This window comes from Sminthopsis crassicaudata, chromosome 1 (genome assembly GCF_048593235.1).
Source record: "Sminthopsis crassicaudata isolate SCR6 chromosome 1, ASM4859323v1, whole genome shotgun sequence".
NCBI lineage: Eukaryota > Metazoa > Chordata > Mammalia > Dasyuromorphia > Dasyuridae > Sminthopsis > Sminthopsis crassicaudata.
In genome coordinates this window covers 733006229-733030582 of record NC_133617.1, presented here as the reverse complement: position 1 = coordinate 733030582, position 24354 = coordinate 733006229, and the positions used below count along the sequence as shown (strand labels likewise).

Below are 24354 nucleotides of genomic sequence, written 5' to 3'. Positions count from 1 at the left end.
ATAGATTGAGCTTGGAATACCTGGATCAGAGATACTTCTGCAGAAATGAGAAAGCAGTGTGCCCACTCTGTTCCCGCTTTCTCTCTCTCTTATTTGGGATGTAATTTCAGGGCTCTTGGCCAACAGAATTTACCCTCCTTCCCCTCCTCAAAAGGTGTAGCTGCAACACATCATGATAAGGCAGAAAATTTGCCAAGTTATGTCATTCTTGCCTATGAAAAGGGTAATTTTTCACCGGGAGAAAAAAATGAAACTTCATTACTTGCTAATTTAAAGCTGGAAAAGCATGAGAGAGAATTGAAAATGTGTGAACAAGTAGCAAAAACTACATTTCATTTCCCTATTTAATTACTCACTAATTTAACTCATTAAGTAGAACTTGGCTTACTCCTTCAAATAAACTTATGATGGATTATAATGTCTCAATACCTTCTTGACATATATTCATCTAGTGTTTTGTCCAATTTATCCCTGCTTAAGCATGCAGTTATTTATGTTGTCTCAAATTAAATAATAATTTTGGAACAGGGTTCAAGTTTAAGCCTTATAAAATTCTCCTTATGTCAGAATAATGAGTTGTTACCTGGAGTTCTAAAGTAGAGGGAAGGATGGACTAGATGACCTCTCTTAAGAGCTTTCAAGATCTAGGAATTCCACTAGCCATACCCTCCCTCCACTGACACAGCTACCATCCTAATTTGATACCTCATCAATATTGTCCCGGACTATTGCAAATCTCCTTTCTGCTTCCTGTATCTCTCATATCAAATCTGTCTTCTACCCAGCTGCTAAAATAATCTTATCAAAATCTCATTCTGAACACATCACTCTCCCACTCAAATACCTTTGATGAGTCCCTATTGCCTTTAGAAAAAAAGGCGCTGCTCAGTTTCACCTTTAAAGACTTTCATAATCTTGTTTCAGCACCTTTTTGTGGTCTTAGTTTACATGACTCCTTTTCATGCACTCAAGTGGCTTATTTGCTGTTTCCCAAATCAACATGTCCACCATCTTCCTCTGTTTTTGCAGAGATCGTCTATAATTCCTGGAATATTTTCCCTCCTCACCTCTTAGAATCTTTCGATTCCTTCAAGACTCAATTTTGATATTACTTCCTATAACAAACTCTTACCTTCCTCCTTTGGGCAAGATCTCCCTAGATCTTAGCACAGCACCTATCAAATATCAAGTATTTAATAAATTCTTGTTGATGGGTTGACCTTTTAGTTGTTAATATTCTCTTATTTTTTCATTATCTTTTTAAATGCTGCCTCTCTTGCTAGTAGAATATTGAGAACAATGACCATTTTCACCTTATCATGGTATCTACGACTAGGATTCTTTGGCACTTGACCTGCTCAAGATATGATTGAATTAATGTCCTGAAACAATGTAATTTGCCCAGAGTACCAAGCCTTCAATCATAAGTCTCTGCATTTTCAGTGGCTGTTCCCATATTATTGCAACACCTTCCCCCCTCTTTATCTTCACTTCCTAGCTTCCTTGGCTTCCTTGAAGACTCTGTTCAAATCCTATTTTCTGTCTAGGAGGCCTTTCCCAGTCTGTCCTGCTGCCAGTGCCTTCTCTTCTAAGATTTCCATTAATTTCATTAGTAATTCAAGTAAAAAGCATCGATTAAGTGCCTGCTATGTGGGAGGCAGCATGCTAAGCCCTGAAGATACAAAGAAAGGCAAAAATAGTCCCTGACCTCAAGGAGTTTACACTCTAATGGGAGGAAAGAGCTTGCACAAAGCAATGTACAAATGAAATATATACAAGATAAACTGGAAACTTAGTGGGAAGGCACTGTTATGAAGGAAGACCAGGAAAGGCTTTTTTAAGAATGTGACCAAGGAAGTCAGAGGCAAAGAGAAAGAGAATCATAAGTGTAGGAGAATAGACAGTAAAAATTCTCAGAGTAGGAAGGTAAAGTGTTGTGTGCAAGGAAGAGCTGGGAAACTTCTATCATGGGATGAGAAATATCTTGCAGGACCTAATTATATATAAATTGTCTCCCCCAGTAAAATGTAAGCTCCCTTAGGGTGTGTTTTTGCCTTTCTTTGTATCCCCAGGGCTGAACTCAGTGGCTGGCACATATCATGCACTTAAATGCTTTTTGACTGACTGACCCATTGATTTATGTAGCATATAAAGTAAAATGTTTTACCCATATTCCTGACATTTCTGTAGTGTATTCAACAGCTACAATTTTAAATTTAAATTGTAAATTCAGCAACTACAATTTAAAATTAAAAGTGTCACTTTTTTTTTCAAGAGTTACATTCAGTAAACTAGGCAGTTCCTAAGGTGCTTAAATAAAATATTCTTTTTGGAAACACATGCTCTTCCTAATAGGATTGCTGCTGAGTTGCCTATTTAGTCTTCTCTGCCTTGAAAAGGAGATAGCTTGTCCATAGCTTCCAGATGAAAAATGATGTAGTCGAAAATCGTCATTGAAAGTGTCTATGGGATTAGAAAGGATTCCTTGGAAGATCTAATGTATAGAGGCTGACATTGCAGCCTACCATAGGCCACCTAGGAAATAATCCCTCATCCCCAGAGCACCCAAAGGGCAGCCACAGAACACATAACTTACGTTGGCTTGGAAGCTTCCGCTTGGTCTGTTTGAAGTTTTTCTCCTCCTTCTACCTCCATGGTGCAATATACAATACGATTGGGGGCCAAGGACTTTAGGCCTTGAACTTCCATGATCACAACCTATGGAAGGAGAAAAAAAAACAGAACAAATTATACCCAGAATTCATTGTTGTCATCTTCAATATGAGTGCTTGCATCTACTATAAGTAAAGAAGAATATTAATAAGAACAGGTTCTTCTCAAATCGGCAAAGATCATTAAAAAAACAAACAAAAATTCATGTTAGAAGGCTTAATGAATGAATGGTGAATTGATATAATCATTCTGGAACAAAACCAAAACAACAATGGTATGGATTAAGAGAAACCATTAAATCATTCATACCTCTTGATCTAGAGATCCCTCTGCTAAGCATATACCTTAATGAAGTCAATAACAGAACAAAGGGTCATAGTGATGAAAAATAATTTATAGCAATGCTCTTTGGAGTAGGGAAAAACTAGAAGTAAAGTGGTTGTTTATCAACTAGGAAACTGCTGAATAATTTCAATACATGATTATTATTATGGGGAACTATTATAGCACAAAGGACAACAGAATGGCCATATCTGGATACTGTTGTCTCTAAGCCCCCGTAGGCTGGTGAACATGCAGAGGAAGGAAGTCCAAATTGTGATGGATCTTCTTGTCCATATTATATGAGGATGAATTTTGATGGAACTGGGGATAGCCAGTCTACAGAGAAGGCTGAGGAGATCCATTCATGTTACTTATCTTCAAGTATCTTCAAGAGAGTTGTCTTATGAAATTTCTAATTTACCTTGTGGTTCTAGAGTATCAAGGCAATTTTCCTTTATAAGTTTTTTACAGATAATGTCCAGATCTGAGTAGATGCTATCAGTTGCAGAATGGCTGAATAATTTATGGTATATTAATATTATGGAATATTATTGTTCTGTAAGAAATGACCTGCTGGATGATTTCAGAGAGGCCTGGAGAGATTTACATGAAATGATGCTGAATGAAATGAGTAGAACCAGCAGATCTTTATACACGGCAACAAGACTATATGATGATTAATTCTGATGGATATGACTCAGGGAGCTTTTGTAAATTGGGCTGTTATATGGAAAGGAGTTTAGACCTGTTTTGATTTACAGCCACAGAGATGAAGATCTCACTACTTCTGGAGATGGTGCATTTTATTTGATAAAGACCTCCCTTTCTGAGACCACACATGCAGCGAACCATTTAGCCACTTCTCTGTGGCTCTCTTTATTCTATATTTACGCTACTTGTAATTTACATATCATTAATAACCCAGTAATGAGTAGTCCCCTGTGGAGCAGACTTCCTTTTCCATGAAATCTAGAACCAGACTAATTTGGGGCAATTCTAATCTCTACAAAGCTTTTCTGTTTTAAGCTGAAACCTTCTTCACTGTAGTTTTCATGTGGCACTTCTCCTTTTGTCTTTGTGGCGATAAATGAAATGTCTAATTTATTTTCTATATTTGAAGGATAGCATTTATGTCCTTTGTCCCTCTGTTCCACTCCACCACCAAATAGTCTCCTCTCTGGGACAAACAGTCTCAAGTCATTCACCTGATCCTCATATCAAATGACATTTAGGATTTTCCCCATCCTTGTTGTCTACCTCTTGACATATTTCAGTTTGTCAGTGTTCTTAAAATATGGTACCCAGAACCAAAGAAGTCTGACCATGACAGAATCCTGAGTGTGACCACCTCCTTTGCTCTCCACATTGACATTTAATTAATACAGATAATATTTGCATTACTATTTTGGCCTGTTTTGTCATGCTGTTCACTTCTAGTAAGGTGGCCTTATTCAAATAAACTGTTACTTCATTTTGTATACTCTAGTTAATTTTCTGTAAAATGAGCAATGTTTTATATGTATTCTAAATCCATTTCATCTTATTAGTTTTGGCCTTTTTATAGCCTATTGAGATGTTTTTGGGCTGCAATTCAGACAACCAAGGTGTTAATAATCCAACCTGTCTCAGATTTACATCATCTGCCAATCTGAGAGGTATTTACATACTTCATCTAAGTCACTGATTCAAAGAAAAAGCGAACACCATAAAAATAAAAATAGATCACTGAGGTACCCCATTAGAGATCTTTATCTGCTCAACATTGATCACTCTTCCTTGATTGTGACATCTAACCAATTTTGAATGCATGTGATTATATTTGGATGCCACGTCACTCCATCTTGTTCAAAAAATAGCTTGTTTTTGACGAATGCTTTGTTGAAATTCAGGTATATGTTATCTATAGTAACTTCCCAACTTAACTGTCTATTAACTTTGTCGAATAGAAAAAGTAACTTTAACTTGGTATGATCTGTTCTTAATGGAACCACACTGATTCTTAGTGACTTTCCCAGGGTTGATCTTTTAAAATGATTTATGCTAGAATTTTGTTAGGAATGAGAGTTAAGTTCACTAGTATATAGATCTAAACAGCTGCCTTCTTTTCTTTGTTAGAAATAAATATTTGACATCTCTAGTTCTGAAGCAACTCTCTTATCTTCCAGGATCACTCACTCCCAGTGAATCATCAATTAAACTAGAAAGATCAGCACTCTGGCATTCCTGGTCTGGTGAATCAAATTCATTTGAAGGCAAGTAGATGCTCTCTCAGAATCTTTGAATTGGAAAGAGCTTGTAAGACTGTTATTTCAATTCATGTGTAAATGAGAATCCTCCTCCACCCCATAATTCCTTCAACTAGTGACCATTTAGCCCTCACTTGAAGAACACTAGGGAGAAATAGTCAATTTTACTCTTGGATAGCTCTATATGGAAAAACATTTTTTCTTTCACCAAACTTATATTTGTGAATTGGCAAATCTAACTTATTGTCTTTGTTTCTGCTATAGTGGGCCAACAATAAAAGCTTTCTCCTAGGGGAGAGCTGATTTTAAATATCTGAAAGTCTGTCTTTTCTTGATTTCTTCCACACCAAATATATTTTCCCAGCACACTAAATGCCCCCAGTTCCTTCAAGTGAACCTTAAATGACATAAATCTCAATGTCCTTCACTAATTATTAGGGAATCTTGTTGGTTATGTAGGCAAAGTATCCAAGCCCAGATCTTTCTCTATTTCAAATATGAATATAACTTGACTGTCTTCTTAGAATTGTTACAATCTAGTGTACAATCATTTTCGTTTTTTGATATATTCTGCCTCTTTTAAATGGATTTAGAGTCATGGAGTCTAAAAAAGTCTAAACAAAAAGAAAAAATGAGTGATTCAGCAGAACTAACATGTCAACTGACTCTGATATATATGGCATATTTCATATTCACAGTCCCTTATGTCAGATGGCTTTTCTTCTTTATTTTGCATTAAAATTTGTTATTGTGTGTTTATGTATAAAATATTTTACATGTTTTAAATTTATGACATCTTTCAATTTATAAAGCACATATATATATATATATATATATATATATATATATATATATATATATATATATAATATGTACTTTATACATACACACACACTTACTCACCTACACACACTCCCCCACACACACACTATGGGTATTTTATATATAATGTGTAATTCATAACATTTAATTTTATTTTCTTTTTGTTGGTGTTCTCTTTTCATCATTGCTGTCATTGTGTTAATTGTTTTCCTTTGTCTTCCTTTGAATGTGTTCATAAGTCTTTCCAAACATCTAGGAATTCTTCCTCCTACTCTCCACCTCCCATCCCTCTCCAGTCACACAGGCACATAGACACTCTTGGAGACAGTTTCTATTCAATCTGCTATTTGATAATCTTCTAGTTAAAAAGTTGTGGAGTGACCCCTGGGGTATTTGTGTCCTTGTACTTACAAGTTAAAAGGCTGTTACAATCATAGCCACTTGGGATTGCTGTTCAATCCTAACACATCTAAATTCCAAACAAGAGTGCACTGGAGCTGATAAAAATCGGTAACTGCAGAAAAAGGAGTTAGAAAAATGAAAATGGAAAAGCTTTATGAAAACCAATAAGCCAATAATTTTCCTACAGGAATGCAGGAGGCAATGAAGGAAAAATGTCACTTTTCGTTGGTAATCAAATGCAAAGACACCTAAGAGAAACTCAGGCAGTGGCATTTAAAAAAAGAAGATTTCTGTGAAATTAGACTGCTGATTTTCACACACCAAGTGTTCTACATTTAATTCAAACCTTTATCCTCTGACTGCAAAATGCATTTTGAAAACATTCTGCAATGTTACTAAGCTGATTCTGTCTGTCTACAGAAAATATGTTTCCTGTGGTTAATTCACAGCATGACTTCTGACGATTCAAAAAAAATTAATTTCATCCTTTAAAACTCTTTATTAGACATGTAGAAATTTTTCCAAAAGGATTGTTATTTCTTCTCCCTACCAATATAGTTCAAATCCTTAATCATTTAGGTATGATAAATACAATTCAACAATGACATTTAATAACCATGACATTTATATAGTACTTTATGATTTGTGAGGAGCTTTAAATATATGCTATCATAGCACTTTTTTGATGGACTTCCTGTAGAATCTATTAACCTCATTTTAGAGATAAGGAAACTGAGGCTGAAGGAGGACAAGTGATTTTCCTGGAGTCACATATCCAATAGGTACCAGAAGTGGGGGACTCAATCAACTTTCTAATATACCTACCACTCATAGGGGAAGAGATTAAATGAAAAAAAGCAATCAAAAGAATAAGTGATCAATGCCTTGATCACTGACATTTTTTTGCAAATATATACACTATTTTCTTATTTAAGATCCTAAAATATTGAGAACAATAGCTAACTTAGTTGAAATCAATCGTGTTCTATGGCAAAGAGAATAAAAACTATAAGAAGGAAATTCACTGCTTATTATTAACCAAAAGCCTAAGAGTTGCTTAGAAATCCTATTATTAAAATGTTAAAAGTATTTACTGATTCAAGGATTTTAGAAAGAATTGTCTTATTACTTTAGAATTACGCCCTCTAATTCAAATATAAGAACGACCTTGATAGAGCCTACTTCAAATAAATGTTTTCATCATAATTATAATGACTAAGAATGTTGGCTATAAAGAAAATTTGAAAGAAAAATGTACCTTCCTTAATTCAATGAAAAAGTGGGGAGCTGTGATTGTGGAATATTGCTTACATCATCATGTTTAGTTGATATGTAGGTTGGTTTTGCTGAACTGATTTTTTTCCTCTTTCTTTTGTGTGTGTGTGTGTGTGTGTGTGTGTGTGTGTGTGTGTGTGTGTGTTTTGGTGTTCCAAGAGAAGAATTGTTCAGTAGGGAATGGATGGAGAGCTATATTCAGAAATGGAGGTGATAATAAAAACAAAAAAAAATTAGTAAAAGATTAAAATTTGTTTAAAAAGGGTTTCTCCTTTCTAGTTCTAAGGAAATGATTTCATGTTGTTTGATCAGTGCTCCCACCTAGCTCCTTTTTTGATAGAATTACTTGTTCTGCATGTAAATCACACTGTTCTTTCTGCTAATCCAGAGCTAAAATTCTTGGGGCTCTTACCTCCAAAGAGAAGGACAGCACAACATCAGATTTGGAGAGCTGGTTTTCATTCTCTTCTCCCATGTCAATGATGGACGTGTTATGGCTTCGTTTCAGTTTCTGAAGCTTGAATTCACCTCCTTTTGACACTGGCATACTCTCTAAGTTTGCCATTAGCAAGTTGACTGATGATTTCAACTCTTCAATGTACATATTCTCCATTTCTTTGGACACAAATTTAGGAAACTTGCGCTCCTTGAAATAGAAAGAAAATGTTAATTGGGAGGGGAATGGTAGCAGAACATGATATATCTTTACCTGGACAGATTATGTCCTGTTGACAAAGGACATTGTAATGACTATAAGAATTGGGATCATAATTTTATAAATAATAGGATTATTGATTTAGAGATGAAAAGGACTTTTGAAACCAAAGCCCTCATCTTACAGACAAAGAAGCGAGCATAGGCAGAAGAGTGTAAAGCTAGGAAGTGTCTGGGACAGGAAATGAATATAGGTTAAATCCACTGCCCTAACTCCTTGCCACTGTGTTTCTCCATAAGGATAGATTGAACACTGTATAAAGTCAGTCAGCTGAATAGACAGATTTGCCTGTCTCCTTAAAAAATCAGGACACTATCAAACACAAAGTAATCAAGAAGAAACCCAAATTTCTTTTTCTCTCAGTGTTTTATCAAGCTAGTCTACCTAGAATATTCTTCCCCAAATCCACATGTCCAAATCTTATCCATTTTAAAGATCTAGCTCTTTTATGGAACCTTCCAAGTTTTCCATACCTAGGAGTGACCTCTCTATTGCCTGAATCAACCTTGCCCTTTATTGGGTGTAAATTGCTGTAGGAAATAAGAGAATTGTAGTGGGCATTAGGGAGACCAATTTCAAATCTTGACTTATAAATATAGTTTCTTTGCACTGACTTTGAGGAATAAAGTTCACTTCTCTTGACTTCAGTTTTCCCATATTTAGTATGGGAATATATGTAGTAGTTACTTCAAATAATATATGTTACCTCAAAAATTACCTCAAAGAGTTGTTGTAAGGATTGAATATTATATATAGGATGTTCCAAAGTTCTTAGTGCTATTTTAAGCTGTTAAAGCTTATTCTAAAGCTTTAATAACGTAAAATATACAAAAAACTTATATGAAACCTCTAGCAACTTAAAATGACATTAAAACTTTTAGAACTCCCTGAATATAGCATCATATAATTGTTATTTATAACACATAAATGTCAGTTATTTTATGGAATGTTTTGAAGGCACTTTCTATTCTAATATACTTTGTAATTATTTGCATGCGTTTCAAGTCTCAGATAAGATTTTAAAGTTTCTTGAAGGCATGAAACATGCCTTATTCTCTTTTGTGTTCCTATAAGCTCCTCTAACAGTGCCTTTCACAGATGAGACATTTAAATATTTATCGAAGGGATTACTGAATTTCATCATAGCCCCTCTATTTTCTGATGTTCCCTCTCCCACTTGGAAATCATCAGAGAGAAACATCAGAAATATTTTTCATGGGTGATTTCATTTCAAGTTAAAAATAATTGATTTAGTTATTTTTGACTTATGGAAGCCAAGAGATTGTTTTTATTCTTTCTTTGGTTATCTAGAGTGATTTCCTTCTATGAATAATTCAAAAGGAACTGATCTGAGAAGTTTTAAACTTAGCCTATAGCTATTCCTAAGAAGGATCATCACCATTTTAAAGAAATATTGGAAAAATTAATGAAGTGATATATAAATTGATCCTCATTTTTTCACAGATGCATGAAACCATTTTTAACTAGAGTTAGGGCACATTTTTTTTCTTTCTCAGTACAGGATTTTCACTAGAATGTCAATAAAGTCTATTCTTAACATTTGCAGTTTTTATATACTCCCGCATTGCCTATCTCAGATCCTCATTTTATTTTAATCTTTAATAGCACTAAAGCATAATGTCTTGTACAAAGTGGTAGATTAATACATGTTTGTTGAAATGAATTGAATAGCTTGTGTTGAATGATGATTTTTCAGAACTTTGGACAGAGGTGATAGCCTAACATGCTGATCTTGGAAGAAAGTTGCTGTGTGGTGGAAATTTGGGATGTAGGTGAAGGAAGAAATCTAAGGAAGAGGAATTAAACTTTGCTTGCTTTTAGTTAAACACAGGTCAGTATTGCAGTCTTTGGTATCCACTTTGGTTTCCTTAGCAAGGTCACTCAAACTGAGATTTTCCAGAGTACCTTGGCAAGATCCTTGAGATATTCTTCTGATGTTGGACTGCCCTTGTATATAATTTTTTTTTGGAGGTCAATCTCTGGGAAAGTGACTGAGGCAATTGCATATTTGTGAATGGATGTTATTCCCCTTTCCTGAGCAATTTAATAAAGGAAAGGAATAAGCTTTTATTAAGCACCTACTATGTAATATTAAGTGCTTTACATGTATTGTCTCTTTTGATCCTGACAACAATCCTGAAAGGTGGGGGATATGGTTATCTCAATGCTACAGTTTAGGAAAATGATGTTGATAGAGATTAAATGACTTGGCTAGGATCACACAACTGGAAAGTCTCTGCAGCCACATTTGAATTCACATCTTACTGACTGCAGGCCCAGTGCTCTATTTACTATGCCTTTGTATTCAAAGGTTACATATGGCACCTTAGCTTTTTCTGAAGCAAAGTTTTCCAACATTCAGTGATGTTATGATGATAAGACCTCTGAAGAAAGCCTGACAGAATTACAAATCTAATATACTATCTCTCTTAAATTCAATGCAATCAACTATTCAGGCTGTTTTCAAGAACACTGGATGTGAATACTTCAATGGACTCTATTTATGTCTAAAGTTTGAAGGGATTAATGACTATTATGGTCCAACCCTGTCATTTTAGCATCGATGAAACTGAAGTTCACTCAGAGGTGGTTACTTTACAGGTAGGAAGTAAGAGAGCTCTTGTCAAAAGTCTGCATTAAAAATGGACCATGATGCCATGATGAAGGCCATGAGGAAGAATTAGAGAATGGGGGCTGATCAAATGGGGCCCTACAAAGAGAATGTGGAGCTCTCGCTCTCAGCATAAATGACTTTGTGGGTTTTGGAAGCCACACAGTGATGCTGGGACCAATTCCGTTCTGAAACTACTTGGTACAAACACATTTGGTGGAGGCATTGCCTGAGTATACAAACATGTGTGCAGGTTGGTGGGAGTCTGTATGGAGAGGACCATGATGTACTTGCCAACAAGGAAAGAAGTTGCTTTGACAGAAATTAATCATGACTCACCACAAGAGAATAGAGGAGAGAATCTTTGGTAAGAAACTTCTCTGAAGAATCTTTTTTTTCTGAAGGATCAAGGTATCTCACGGGTCCTCTAACCCAATGCCTTTATTGAACAGCTCAAAGGATTATAGAGAAAACATGATAAGGGGCCTTAGAAATTATGGCCCTATCCCTTCATTTTTCAGATAACAAAATGGACCCAAAAATGTAAGTGAAGTCTAATGTTACAAGGTAGTAAGTAACAAAGCTGAATTCAAATTCTGATCTTTCAGCTCAAGACATAATATTCTCTATATTGTAAATGCTGGGGGGAAACTGAAGCCCATGAAGACGAAATTATTTGCCAAACATTAAAGCAAGTTGACAAAGGTGGCATTTGAATCCATGTCCTCTGACTCTACATTCGGGAGTTCAATTGCACCTGTCTGCTTCCTAGAGCTCAGAACCAAGTTAAGAACTCTATAATTTCCATAAGCAGGCCAAATATCTGCAGGAACTAGAAAATAGCCACTAGGCTGGATTTGTAGAAGCTCAAAAGCCACAATTGCTCTTTGCTTGACTGGAAAAGTATCTCAATCAAATATACTTTTCAGATATCTGAGGAAATAGCCTCAGTGTTTTCTGAATTAGGGTTAGCCATGTAGGAGATCTCTAAAAGGCATTCTGGCTTCTCTAAAACTATCTCTAAAAGACAGCAGGATCTCTAAAAATTATTCCTGACTTTCCCAACATTGTCTCCTTTTTCTAAGTGTGAGGCAGAGTGAGGCTATTTACATCAATGGTCAGATAGTGCCATACTTCCATGGTGGGAACAGAGCTGGAATGAGTATTTGACCGTAGCAGACAAAATACCCCTTTCCCTAAGGCTTGCTCTTAACTAGTTGATGTCTCAGAGGGGGACCTCATGATTACCCACAGCTCTGATTCTCTAAGCTTTGTTAATGCCAGCCAGATAAGATGCAATAGAAAAACTTTGGAGAAGCCCAAAGAGTTATCATCCCTCCCAGAAATCAGACAGCTTGTAATACCATCATAAAAAGAGTTCATAAAACTGAGTCTGGAAATGAAAACAAAGCCATCTTTCTGCCATGGGTTCTTCAGCTAGGAAAGAAATATGTATTGTCAGCTGAGACTGTTTGTGAGTGTGGTTTTTCAAATGGCATGCCCATTACAAACACATTTTTGAGGACATAACTACATCGACACTATAAAAATCACATTCTACTCTCCATCTCAACTTTCCAAAAGATAAAAATAAAATTGATTTTTACAAAAGAACTGGTTATTCATTTTGCTTTATGGGATACAGATGATACAACTTCATACAAAGACCTCCAAAGAAAACCACCTCTGGCCATTCATTATTGTTTGGGGACAATTATTCTTCAATTGGGGTAGCTGAGTTGCTAAAATTTCTACTGATGTGATGTATTTGTTGAATAGTGTTGAGAGTTTTTGGGTAATCTCATGAAATGTTCCATTGAAAATGACAGAATGCTCCTCAGGAAAATTGTTTTTTCCTTTCTCTCTGGGCACCTCAACACGTATCATATGAAAATGAAAACTGCCAGACTTAAATCTAGTTTGAGACCTTTTAGATGTCGTGGGTACAGGCAGTATATATTGGATAGAACCTCAGAAAACTTCACAGTCTAGAATTTCAGGTTCTGTATGATATCTCGTATCTGTAATTGAGAGACAGTGCTATTGAATGCTTGGAGTATTTGAAATGGAGTTAGGAAGACCTGTGTTCAAATACTTTATCATAATACATCTAATTTTGTCCACCTGGGCAAACCACCTAACCTTTTGGAGCCTCAATTTTCTCAACTGTAAAATGGGAATTATAATAGCATATAGGATTAGGGTTAGACTCAAAGGAGAAAAAGGATGTAAAGTGTTTTGTAAGGGTCGGTAAATTTGTTTCACATCAATCAGCTTCAAGAACCAGGAGGATTCTAGAGGATATTTATATTGGTAGAGGGAAAGACTTGACTTAAGTTTGTCTGTCACTGTTACATGCTTAAGAAGGACACTTGTGGGAGGTTTCCTTATCTGACTCTGTGCTAAAACAGGATCATAAATTTAGAGGAAAAGGAAAACTTAGAAGTCATCTAAGCAAATGTTCTCCAAAATTTGATTCATGTATGTCTATCAACAAAAATAAACAAATTAATGAATGAATAAATGAAAATGAGTATAGATGTATATACAGATGAATATACATATATAAATCTATGTACAAATATACATAGTTATTTTGAAGAGTAATAATTACATTAATTATACAGAGTATAATTACATTAATTATAAACTTTATCTAAAATTGAAATAAAAAAAGGTGAAATAATATTTGATCCTAGAATAAGTAGGGAACTGCTAGTATTTAGTGAATAAGACAGTTACCTACTCAAACTTATGTTTTAGGAAAATCACACCAACTCTGTGGAGAATAGTGAGAGACAGGATTATTTTTTCCTAATATTAATGATAAATTATTGAATTGGGACCAACATTTTTTCAGGTGCCAGTAGATTGTTAAATCTCAGGAAGGACATTAATGATTATAAGACTGGATTACATTCTCATCAATCTTGTTCAGAGTCCATCTCCCACCCCTGGTGGGGAAGTCTATTGTGCTTTATTCAGATTTGAGTAGGGATAAATTCCAGGGTGGGGATAAATGTTCAAGGTTGAACAATTTAGAAGTACATGCCCAGCCCTTCATTAGAATGGTTTCACATCTCATTGTAATACACATTCTTCTTATTAATTGTTAGCCAATCTGAGTTGATTATCATCCTCAGGAACACCTATGATTAATCTTTGGTCTGACAGATGGCCAAATAGCCATATTTTTATTAATAAAATGCTAGCATTATTAATAAAATGATTAATTACCCAGAAGCTCTGCTGCAAGTTTTTTAAATGCCATAATGGATTGGAAAATTCAATTTCTTCCACTAAAAAATAAGCCTGTTAGGCTGGATGATCTCTAAAGTTTTTCTTAGCTTTCACATTTAATGATTCCATGTGAATTTGAATGTAGCCAAGGTCATGAAACCTCTCCTAAAACCTCCCAACCATAAGCGTAGCTAGACTCCATGTGGCATTATGGGGAAAATGCTAGAATTGGAGTCTTCAAAGCTATGTGATGATCAGTGAGACACATAATTTCTCTCAACTTCAGCTCCTTCATCTATACCCTGAGCCTCTTAGACTGGACCACCTCTGGGCTACCTGTGTGCTAAATATATTTAATTTATGATTCTATGTGTTCTTAGTTTTGATAACCACTTATTTGATAAATATTTCTGATGCACCTACTATATGCAAGACATCATGATGAGAATACAAAAACAAACCAGTCCCTGCCCCTGAGGAACTTACATTTTCCCATGGGATGAATGTGCATAAACTATAGATAAATGCACATACATAATATTTATACACACTATGTGGATTTGCATATGTATTTATTTGTGTGAAATTCAAAGCAAGTTCTGCTTTGTGTGTTTGGGAGAAGGGTGTTGATACTGGGGGGGGGTGTCCTAGAATAAATCTTAGGGAGGAGCTGAAGCTTTAACGGGGCCTCCAGAGGTCCCACTACATCTGATTTTGGTGTGAAGAATATATCATTTTTCTCATTATAAAAAACTCAATTTCCTTTTCTTTTTACAACATATTTTCATTGATTCTTATATCAATCGTGTGATACAAGATGAAGGTTAGACATCATATTTTATGTATCCTAGACTAGAGAGATAGACGGGTTCAGCATCTCCACCAAATCCCACAGGCAGAAGGGGAGAAAATAATAAAAAGCCACTTTATATTGTGTCTGCTTTGTGCCAGGCACTGGGCTCACAATTTTTTTTTAAAAACAAATATCTCATATGATCCTCATAACAAACCTGCGAGGGCTGTCATTATTTTTGTTTTATAGTTGAGGAAACTGGAGCAAACAGAGAATACACTACATAGTCAGGGTCACACAGCTCATAAAAGTCTGAGGCCTGATTGAAGTCAGGTCATTCTGACCATAAGCTCAGAACTCTAGCCACTGTTATCACCAGCTGCTTTATAAATACATAACCCACCCCATGCCCACCCTCATATACATGTTGTGTATATCTGTGTCTGTCTGTCTCTGTCTCTCTATATATAAACATCTATTTGTCTGCCTCTGTCTCTATTTCTCTATCTATATATGAACATATCTCTTTCTGTCTGTCTATCTGTCTACCTGTTTAGATATGCACATATGGAAAGAGTTTTTTCTGCTATCCTTGCCTTTTTATTGATATCATGTTCTTTGTTGTATATAAGAAACTCTTGAATTGGTTGAATTTTTACTCCAATCCTTAGTTTATTTAAGAATCAGTAAATAACACCTCGACAGTTAACATCACTGTTGATAGCAAATATAATCTTTAATATCAACTGTTGGATTTTTACTCCAAAGATTTAGCTTTAGTATAATATAATGCTATAATATGGAAATTATGAGATGTTTGAACTTTGATATAAAATTCCTTTATTCAAAATTATTTTAAAAATTCAAATTTTCCTGCTACTTTAAAAATAAGCAAATTAGCTATTCTCCATGAACATTGAAGACCTTTTCTATATTTGATGGTATTAAGTCTGAAAGTAGTTTTGGATTAAAGGCAAAACTAGTGTGGGGTAAGGATATGAAGTTGGGGGCAATTCAGTTGGTTTTGTGTATTCTCTCTTGTTTTAGAAAGGAAAGGGGAAAAAAAGGGCCCTTCTGAAGATAATATGTAAGGATCCAGGAGCCATATTTTTATGAGTAAGAGTAAACCTCATGGAGTAAATTTTTCTTTCTAACTTCAAAATCCACTTTAAACCTGATGCCATTGTTGAAGGCAGTGATAGGAAGGCAATTAGTTTTTTTTTTTAATAAACACATGCTACTGTTTAATTTTTAATGAAACAATATGTAAGTAGGAATGTATCACCGTCCGCTCAAAAACCTCCTCCTAGCTTCCTGAATTCTTCTAAGTGTGACACCATCCTCCCAGTCACTCAGATGGAAAAATCAGAAATGTGATACAAGGAACTGGGTCCAGAGAATCTGTGCTCAGCCTACCTTTGACTCTAGTTTCCTGGGTTCTAGGTTCCTCACACTCAAAATTTAGTCCATTTGTTGGATTAAATGATTTCTGAGATCTCTTTCACCTCTAAATGAATGATCTTATGATCCTAAACTCCTTCCCTTTCACTCTATTCCCACATCCCTATGTGCCATGGGCCATGTACTATACTATTCCAATATCCATTCAATTTGTATATTCTCAAATTAAATGAGGTGCTTCAAAGGAATTATCAAAAAGGTTTATGGGATTTACTCTGGAACTCTTAAAAATAGTTGATAATTTTCAATACAAGTCCAAAAGAATGCAAGTTCTTTGAGGGCAAGGACAGTTTGCTTTGCATTTTCCTCATATTCTACAGCATCTAATTTAGAGCAGCACTTTAATGCATGCTTGTTAAAGTGATTTAATTAGCTTTACCAGGATTTCTCCTGACAATAATACCTTTGGTAGACAAAAGTTTTGGTTTATTAATAGGTGCTACTAAGAGTATTTACAGTTATGGGCATCCAAGCTATTACCTAATCCAACTAGCATGCTTTTCTGGAAATTGAAGACTTGAAGGTGCTCAAGGTAACTCTTTAAAGAGAGCCTAAACTCTTAGATACTCATTGGTTGCTAGAAGTTCCTTATATTAATGAAGTCATGGATCCTGTATCACTTCAGCATTTAGCAGAATGTCTGGCAAACAATAAGAACTTAGTAGATGTTTATCGTCTGACTCCTTATGTCTAATCAAACTAACAAGTATCAATTAGGAGCTTAGTATGTGAGAGTTTCTGTCCTCAAGGAGTTCCCAATCTAATGAGGGAGACAACATATAACTATAAATCAGCAAACTACTGGATACAGTAAGATAATAAAGAGAAAAAAATCATTAGAATTAAGGGAGATTAGGAAATTATTTTTTAGGAAGGTAGGATTTTAGCTGAATCTTGAAGAAAATCCTATTGTTCAAATTTGATGATGGAGCCTTTCATGCTGGCTATATTGAATTCAATTTTTAAAATTTTGGTTACTATTCCTACTCCTACTCCTATTCTTACTACTACCACCACACTACAATCAATATCACCAGCAGCAGCAAAGGGGAAAAAAAAAGTCTTGCACAGGTCCAGATTCAAGAAACAAAGCACTTCAGTGAACCAAATTGAATTTCTGAACAGGGGACATTATTTAAGATCCCTTTGGCCTTTCTTTCACTGTGGTTCTTACTCTAGGGATTGAGTTCGGAGACCGAGTCTTACTTCAGAATGATATTTGCTGTCAGTAAAATCTACTATGTGTGTATTCTGTTCCAAAGATCATTATTTTTGGAAGAGTGAGAAATGAGTGGAGAAGAGGCTTTAAAAAAAGTTTAGCAGTCATAGGGAGTAGAGAAATAATTAAGGAGCTGGCTGGATAGAAAGCCTTTTTTTAGGATTGAGGAGTCCTGAGTGTATTTTTAAGTTGAAAGAGCCAATGATAATAGACAGACTGGAGAGCGAAACAGAAAGAGAGAGAGAGAGAGAGAGAGAGAGAGAGAGAGAGAGAGAGAGAGAGAGAGAGAGAGAGAGAGAGACAGAGACAGAGACAGAGACAGAGACAGAGACAGAGAGACAGAGAGAGAGAGACAGAGACATACAGAGAGAGAAGATTTTTTTTAATAGGGAATGATCTTAGAATTGGGAATGTATAGAACAAAAAATGATAAACAGAAAGTTGAAAATGAAGATGATTTTGTGAGTTGGAATCACTAGACCCTAGACAAACTGCAATGAAAACCATCCCAGCAAAATATTGCTGAATGTCTGTAAGTGATCTTTAAAATATTGTAAAGAATAAAGCAATGAAAGTGGGCAAATATTTCCTAAATGAAAAAGAACAAAAAAACTGAAATTTGTAAAATATAGCCAACGAACTCTGCTTCTGGCAAAATTATGGATTATTTTATTACATGGATGTCTGGTGAGCATATATAAGGAAAGTAGTGATCTTTAAGAAGACTGGCTTTATAAAGAACAAGTCACACTTGATGCACCTTATTTTCTTTGTTCTTAGGTGAACTACATTGGCTGATATTTAGGAAAGTTATCTGACCAAGTCGCATACTTTTCTGGGACTATTATAGAGGGAAATGGGTCAAATTTTGGCACAGCTATGCAGATTTGAAATAGTTGCACTGAAGCAGTAGCATGTTAGGAATTTAGAGCACTATATTTTCAGGCAGAGGACTGGGATTCTTATACTGACTGATATTTGCAAACTCGATGGCCTTGGTCAACTCATTGATCTTTTCTTGGACTCTGCTTTCTCTTCTACAATGAAGGGATAATAATACTCACCATCCTAAAGGGTGAGACACAAATGAAATAATGGAATACTTCACTTTGCCAGCTTTAAAGTTCTCTAACATATCTGCTGTTTATAATTTTTTTATTGCTGTTGAATGACTAAATTATCAGATAAGGCAGAAAACATGAGAATTCTGGGTAAAGATGGTCATCACTGTGATGGAAGAAGTCCAGTGCAGAAATCTAATCTAAAATAAATCTTTCTGTAGATGGTGGTGTCTACTAGATGTCCCTATTTTCAGAAGAAATTGTGTTGGTTGCATGAAATCCTGGAACACTGTAAAATCTCCTATAAGAGATCTATAACTACTCAAAAATGTTTTCTTTGGCCAGCCATAGAAGAAGCCATAAAGAATATTTGTCATATAGATTATGACATACATTTGGATAAAGAATCTACAATGCTAATTTATCAGTAAGTAGAGGAGGATACTAGGTTGGTCTTGAAGTAGAACAAAGGGGGAGAAAGGGCTCAGTTGTTTTTAAGAAGTTACAAAGTTCCTTCAGTGATCCCAAATTTTCCCCAGAAACAAACTTTCATCTTCTAATACCAGCATTCAACTGCAATTGCTGTACAGAAGGGAGGTATGAAATGCAATGTAAATAAAGGGAAAATTATACAGGTGGCAGTGAAAAGGTGCATATGATCAAGCTGAAGTATATTACCAATGAGGCACTCCAACAAAGACCATTAAACAGGTCAGCAAGAAAATGAATGGTAATGATGTGGTCCAGCCCTTAGGAAGGATGTAGTAATAACCCTAAGTCCACTTGGCCTTGGGAGCGATATAGTTGGAAATGATGTATTTCTTCCCTTAGGTTATCCTGACCCAGCTTATTCTATAATGCTGAGCCCACAAATATTGTTGGTTGTCAGATAACAGCCCGTTGCTCAGTGATAACAGGGTTTCTGAGACTAATGAGCAACACTAATGAGGTGCTTGAAGTTGATGCAAGTTCCATCCACTTGACCTACTGATGTTTCAGGTGTAAAAACACATCTCCTGAAGGTTCTCCCCATGAGTCTGCCTAGAGAATTATGGGTACTGCACCTGCACACAAAGTCAGAACCAAAGCACTCCGCAACTCCACCTCTAAGCCCTAAAATTAGCATGTCAGTGACACAAAGCACTTGTTTTCTCTAACTTTTCCCTATAAATTTATCTTCCTGCTTCTGGTTCTTTGCTAACTTCTTTTGGAACTTAGCAAGCTTTAATTGGGGTTTCAATTATGATAAACTTTGCCCTTTGACTTAGAGTTAGATCCAAGACTGAAAAATTCTTTTGAGACACCTCACAACACAACAACCTTGAACTCACTGAACAACTTTGAACAACTTGAAGTTCAATAATAAGATAAGGTGGACAAAGGACAGAAATAAACAGTTTGATTCTTCTGGTACTTTCTCAATTAAGATCTCCAACATATTGGAGTGGATTCTCTATATAGTTTATTGAAGATATGGCCAAAGATGGAGATGATGGATAGCTTTTGATCTGCATTATTGAAAATCTGCTTGAGTATTAGGTATGACTAGTTCAAAAGAACAGTTAACAGTGGATCAATGGCAATTGGGCAGGAGATCTCTACTCTAGTGTCCCAGGCATCTCAAGTTTTTAAATATTTTTATTAAGGACTGCGTACTTTCTTAGGTAGTATGTTTCTCAAATTTATTGATGCTGAGTTGTGGGAAATAACTGACAACTTGGAAAATAGAAACAGGTTTTAAGAAGATCCACTCAGTTTACAACTTTAGGTTGAATCTCATAAAATAAAGTTTAAATGCAAAACTTAAGTTGATGATCTGAATTGAATCAGTTTGTCATATACAAAGATAAGAAAAACATTGCAAGAAATCTTTCATATGGAAAAAAATCTCAGAGTATTAGTGGATTCCAAGCCTTTCAGGAGTCTATGGTGAACCACAACAACCCCCACCCCCCAATCTTGGTACCCTCATAGATTGAATTAGGAAAGGCCTAATTCAGATCTATGGAGATGATAAGCTTGCCATACTCTGTCTTTGTCAGACCACATCTGAATACTGTATTTAGTTCTGGGCACAATGTTATAGGAAGAGTATTGGTCGACTGAAATGTGTACAGAGAAGGGTGAACAAAATAAGGCCATGCTATATGAGGATCAGTTTAAGAAAGTGTGAGCCTGGAGAAGAGAAGAATTAGGGAACACATACTAACCATCTTCAAGTAACTAAAGAATAATTATGTGGGAATAGATTTACATCTGATTTATTTGACCCAATAGATAGAGTTAGGAGAAAGGTAGAAACTACAGAGAAGCAGTTTTTGCTTTGGGGGTAGGAAAAAAAATCTTTTCTTAATGGTTGTCCAGATGTATGGATTAGAGAAGGTGGTAAATTTCCCATAGTCACAAAACTACTTAGATAAAAGGCAGGGTTTAAAATCAGGTTTTCCTGTTCCAAGTCCAAAATTCTATATGCCAAATTGCATTGTTTCATGTGTGTGCATGTAATTCAGACTTTTTACTAAGTCAGATTGTCACCTTTTCTCAAAATCAGACTTTTTTCTCAAATAAGTGATTGACTTCTCAGTTTTGGAAGCAGGTGATAACTGATTAAAATATTGTGAAGAAAAGACAAAACAGGAGAGAGTTTTCAAAGCATGATTCCCTATTAGATTTAATAGGGTGAGAGTCTTGTTTGAAATCTGAAGCTTTGAGCTTCTTGGGTGGGGTTTGAATTGAATTTTCTCTAGGCCCTAGTATTCAGATGTCAGCAAACAGACAGGCACAGAAAGTTTTTCCAAAAACATCCTTACCCTGGCTATTTGATCTGCCATTTGGAGGCGTCCATCCAACTCCCGGCGGATTTGTGCAGCTTGCTCATCGGGGTTGTCCAACTGAACAAAAAACACAAAGATATAGACCGTGAACTTGATGCAGTCAAGGACCATGAGCTCATTTCACCTTGAAAACGCTCACTACTTTTATAATTGAAATTATTAAATTTATCGTTCTCCTCCAAATACCACCAAGCTCTTAATGAGCATGCCCATTTGTTGGAACAAAATGTACATCTAAACACCAAGAGGCACAAGTTGATGGGTTGGGACCTATGACCTTGGCCTTCAATGAATCAAAAGCATTTATTGTCTACAATTTCCCAGGCACTTGGAATATAAAGACAAAATTAAAATTATCTTTGCCCTCAAGGAGCTTACATTCTAATAGGATTGATCCAAAGTAAATTCCCCTGGGAATCTCCTTCTACTTCTGTGCCTCAGGTAGAGAAAGAAATTACACATTTTAAATGGATAAAGAGGGAGTTAGCTAATAAAAAGAAATGGACCATGTGAGTTGTAACTCTTCCCTCCTCATTTCCCAAAGCAAGCCTAACATCCCTTTTTAAACTCTAATTATAAGACAGCCCATCAGTAATTTGGAGCATCATCTCTGCTCATTCACAGAAAAGGAAGCTTGATAAACAGAAGATCAGGGCATTCAAACACAGCAAGTTGCCTTCTATCTAATAAAAATGAACCAGCAATAAAAAAGGACTTGAAGGAGAATATGAAATGGCACTTATGAGCTCTTTTCTTTTTATGGACCTCTTTAGTTTAGAATAGGAAAACAACCTAAATTCTCTTTCTTTATTTCCTCTCATGCCTTTTCTATGTAAGAGTCAAACCTACCCTAACAAATGGATAAGATTTTTAAAAAATAAATACCATTTCTGAAATAAACAATAATAAACACTGGAGGAATTAATGGCAATATAAGTTTGCAAAAGTCACTTTGGGAGGACATCATGATGAAACAGCTATTTAAAGCTTTGGGAAACACACACACACACACACACACACACATACAAATACACAAACTGCAATATCCTTTTAACTTTCTCAATCCTCTCTTCATTCTAATCCATCCTTTGCTTAGATGCTAGTGATTATATTATAAATCTGACCATATTGATTCCCTCCTACCATAGTACATTGGCATAACAAGCAATTCATTATTTGTTTGTTGTTTTTGTTCATCCTTCATTCTTTTTTTCCCCCCCTGAGGCTGGGGTTAAGTGACTTGCCCAGGGTCACACAGCTAGGAAGTGTTAAGTGTCTGAGACCAGATTTGAACTCAAGTCCTCCTGAATTCAAGGCTGGTGCTCTATCCACTGCACCACCTAGCTGCCCCCTCATCCTTCATTCTTGAAGAAAATCATGAAGGTGACATCTTGACTTGCTAGTGAATTGGCAAGTCACTTCACCCTGTTTGTCTCAGTTTCCTCATCTGTAAAATGAGCTTCAGAAAGAAATGGCAAACTGCTCCAAATGAAGTTGGACATAAACTGGGACACTAATGCATTGTTGGTGGAGTTGTGAAATGATCCAATCATTCTGGAGAGCAATTTGGAACTATGCATAAAAGGCTATAAAAGTGTGAATATTTTTGATCTAGCAGTGTTCTCTACTGAGTCTGTATCCCAAAGAGATCACAAAAGGGAGGAAAGGACCCACGTGTACAAAACTAGTTGCAGCTCTTTTTATAGTGGAAATGAACTGGAAATTGAGTGGATGCCCATCAGTTAGGGAACGACTGAATAACTTAGATTATTATTGTTCTATAAGAAATGATCAGCAGGATGATTTCAGAAAGGCCTGGAGAGACTTACAGGAACTGGTATTAAGTGAAGTGAGCAGAACCAAAAGAACATTGTACACAGTAACAAGATTATGTGATGATCAACTGTGAAGGACTTGGCTCTTTTCAATAATGAGATGATCTAAGATAATTCCAATAGAACTGAGATGGAAAACATCCCCACATTCAGAGAGGGAACTATGAATGTGAATCAAAATATAATATTTTTTACCTTTTTATTGTTGTTTGCTTGTTTTTTTCCTCATGGTTTTTCTCTTTTGATCTGATTTTTCTCATTCAAGCATGACAAATATGGAAATATGTTTAGAAGAATTGCACATTTTTAAGCTATATTGATTGATTGCTGTCTTGGCATGAAGGGGGAAGAGGGAGAAAATTTTGGAATACAAAATTTTGCAATGGTGAATGTTGAAAACTATCTTTGCATGTATCTGGGAAAATAAAATAGTATTTAAAAAATAATTGAACACAACTGAACAATATCAACATATTCTGATCCAGCAACACTGGCCTACTGGTTCCTCCTGATGACACTGTCTTGCATTGTCTTTAACTCCACATCTGAAATTCTCTCCTCATCTCTGGCTCCTAATTTTCCTTCCTCAACTATCAATCTTTATAAGATTCCTTTCCTGTTCCCCCTAATGCTAATACCTTCAGTATACACATATCTGTTTACATACAATCTCCCTCATTAAACCAAGAGCTCTTTGGGAACAGAGATTTATTTTTTGCCATTCCCCATATCCAGTGCTTAGCACAGTGCCTGGAACATAGTAAATGCTAACCAAATGCTTATTTAATGTTATTCTCTCTCTCTCTCTCTCTCTCTCTCTCT

At 35.7% G+C, this 24354-nt stretch overlaps 1 protein-coding gene across 16 annotated transcripts in view; it reads right to left on the bottom strand.

Annotated features, from left to right (window-relative positions):
• Nucleotides 1-24354, bottom strand: part of CADPS (calcium dependent secretion activator) — a 550474-nt gene that overhangs the window by 313906 nt on the left and 212214 nt on the right. For all 16 annotated transcript variants that reach the window (XM_074284209.1, XM_074284210.1, XM_074284212.1 and 13 more), the window contains exons 4-6: nucleotides 21674-21754; nucleotides 8155-8388; nucleotides 2597-2718 (exon numbers count right to left, since the gene is read on the bottom strand). In XM_074284209.1, the coding sequence (XP_074140310.1) occupies nucleotides 2597-2718; nucleotides 8155-8388; nucleotides 21674-21754 (437 nt within the window). The remainder of the gene's footprint in view (nucleotides 1-2596; nucleotides 2719-8154; nucleotides 8389-21673; nucleotides 21755-24354) is intronic.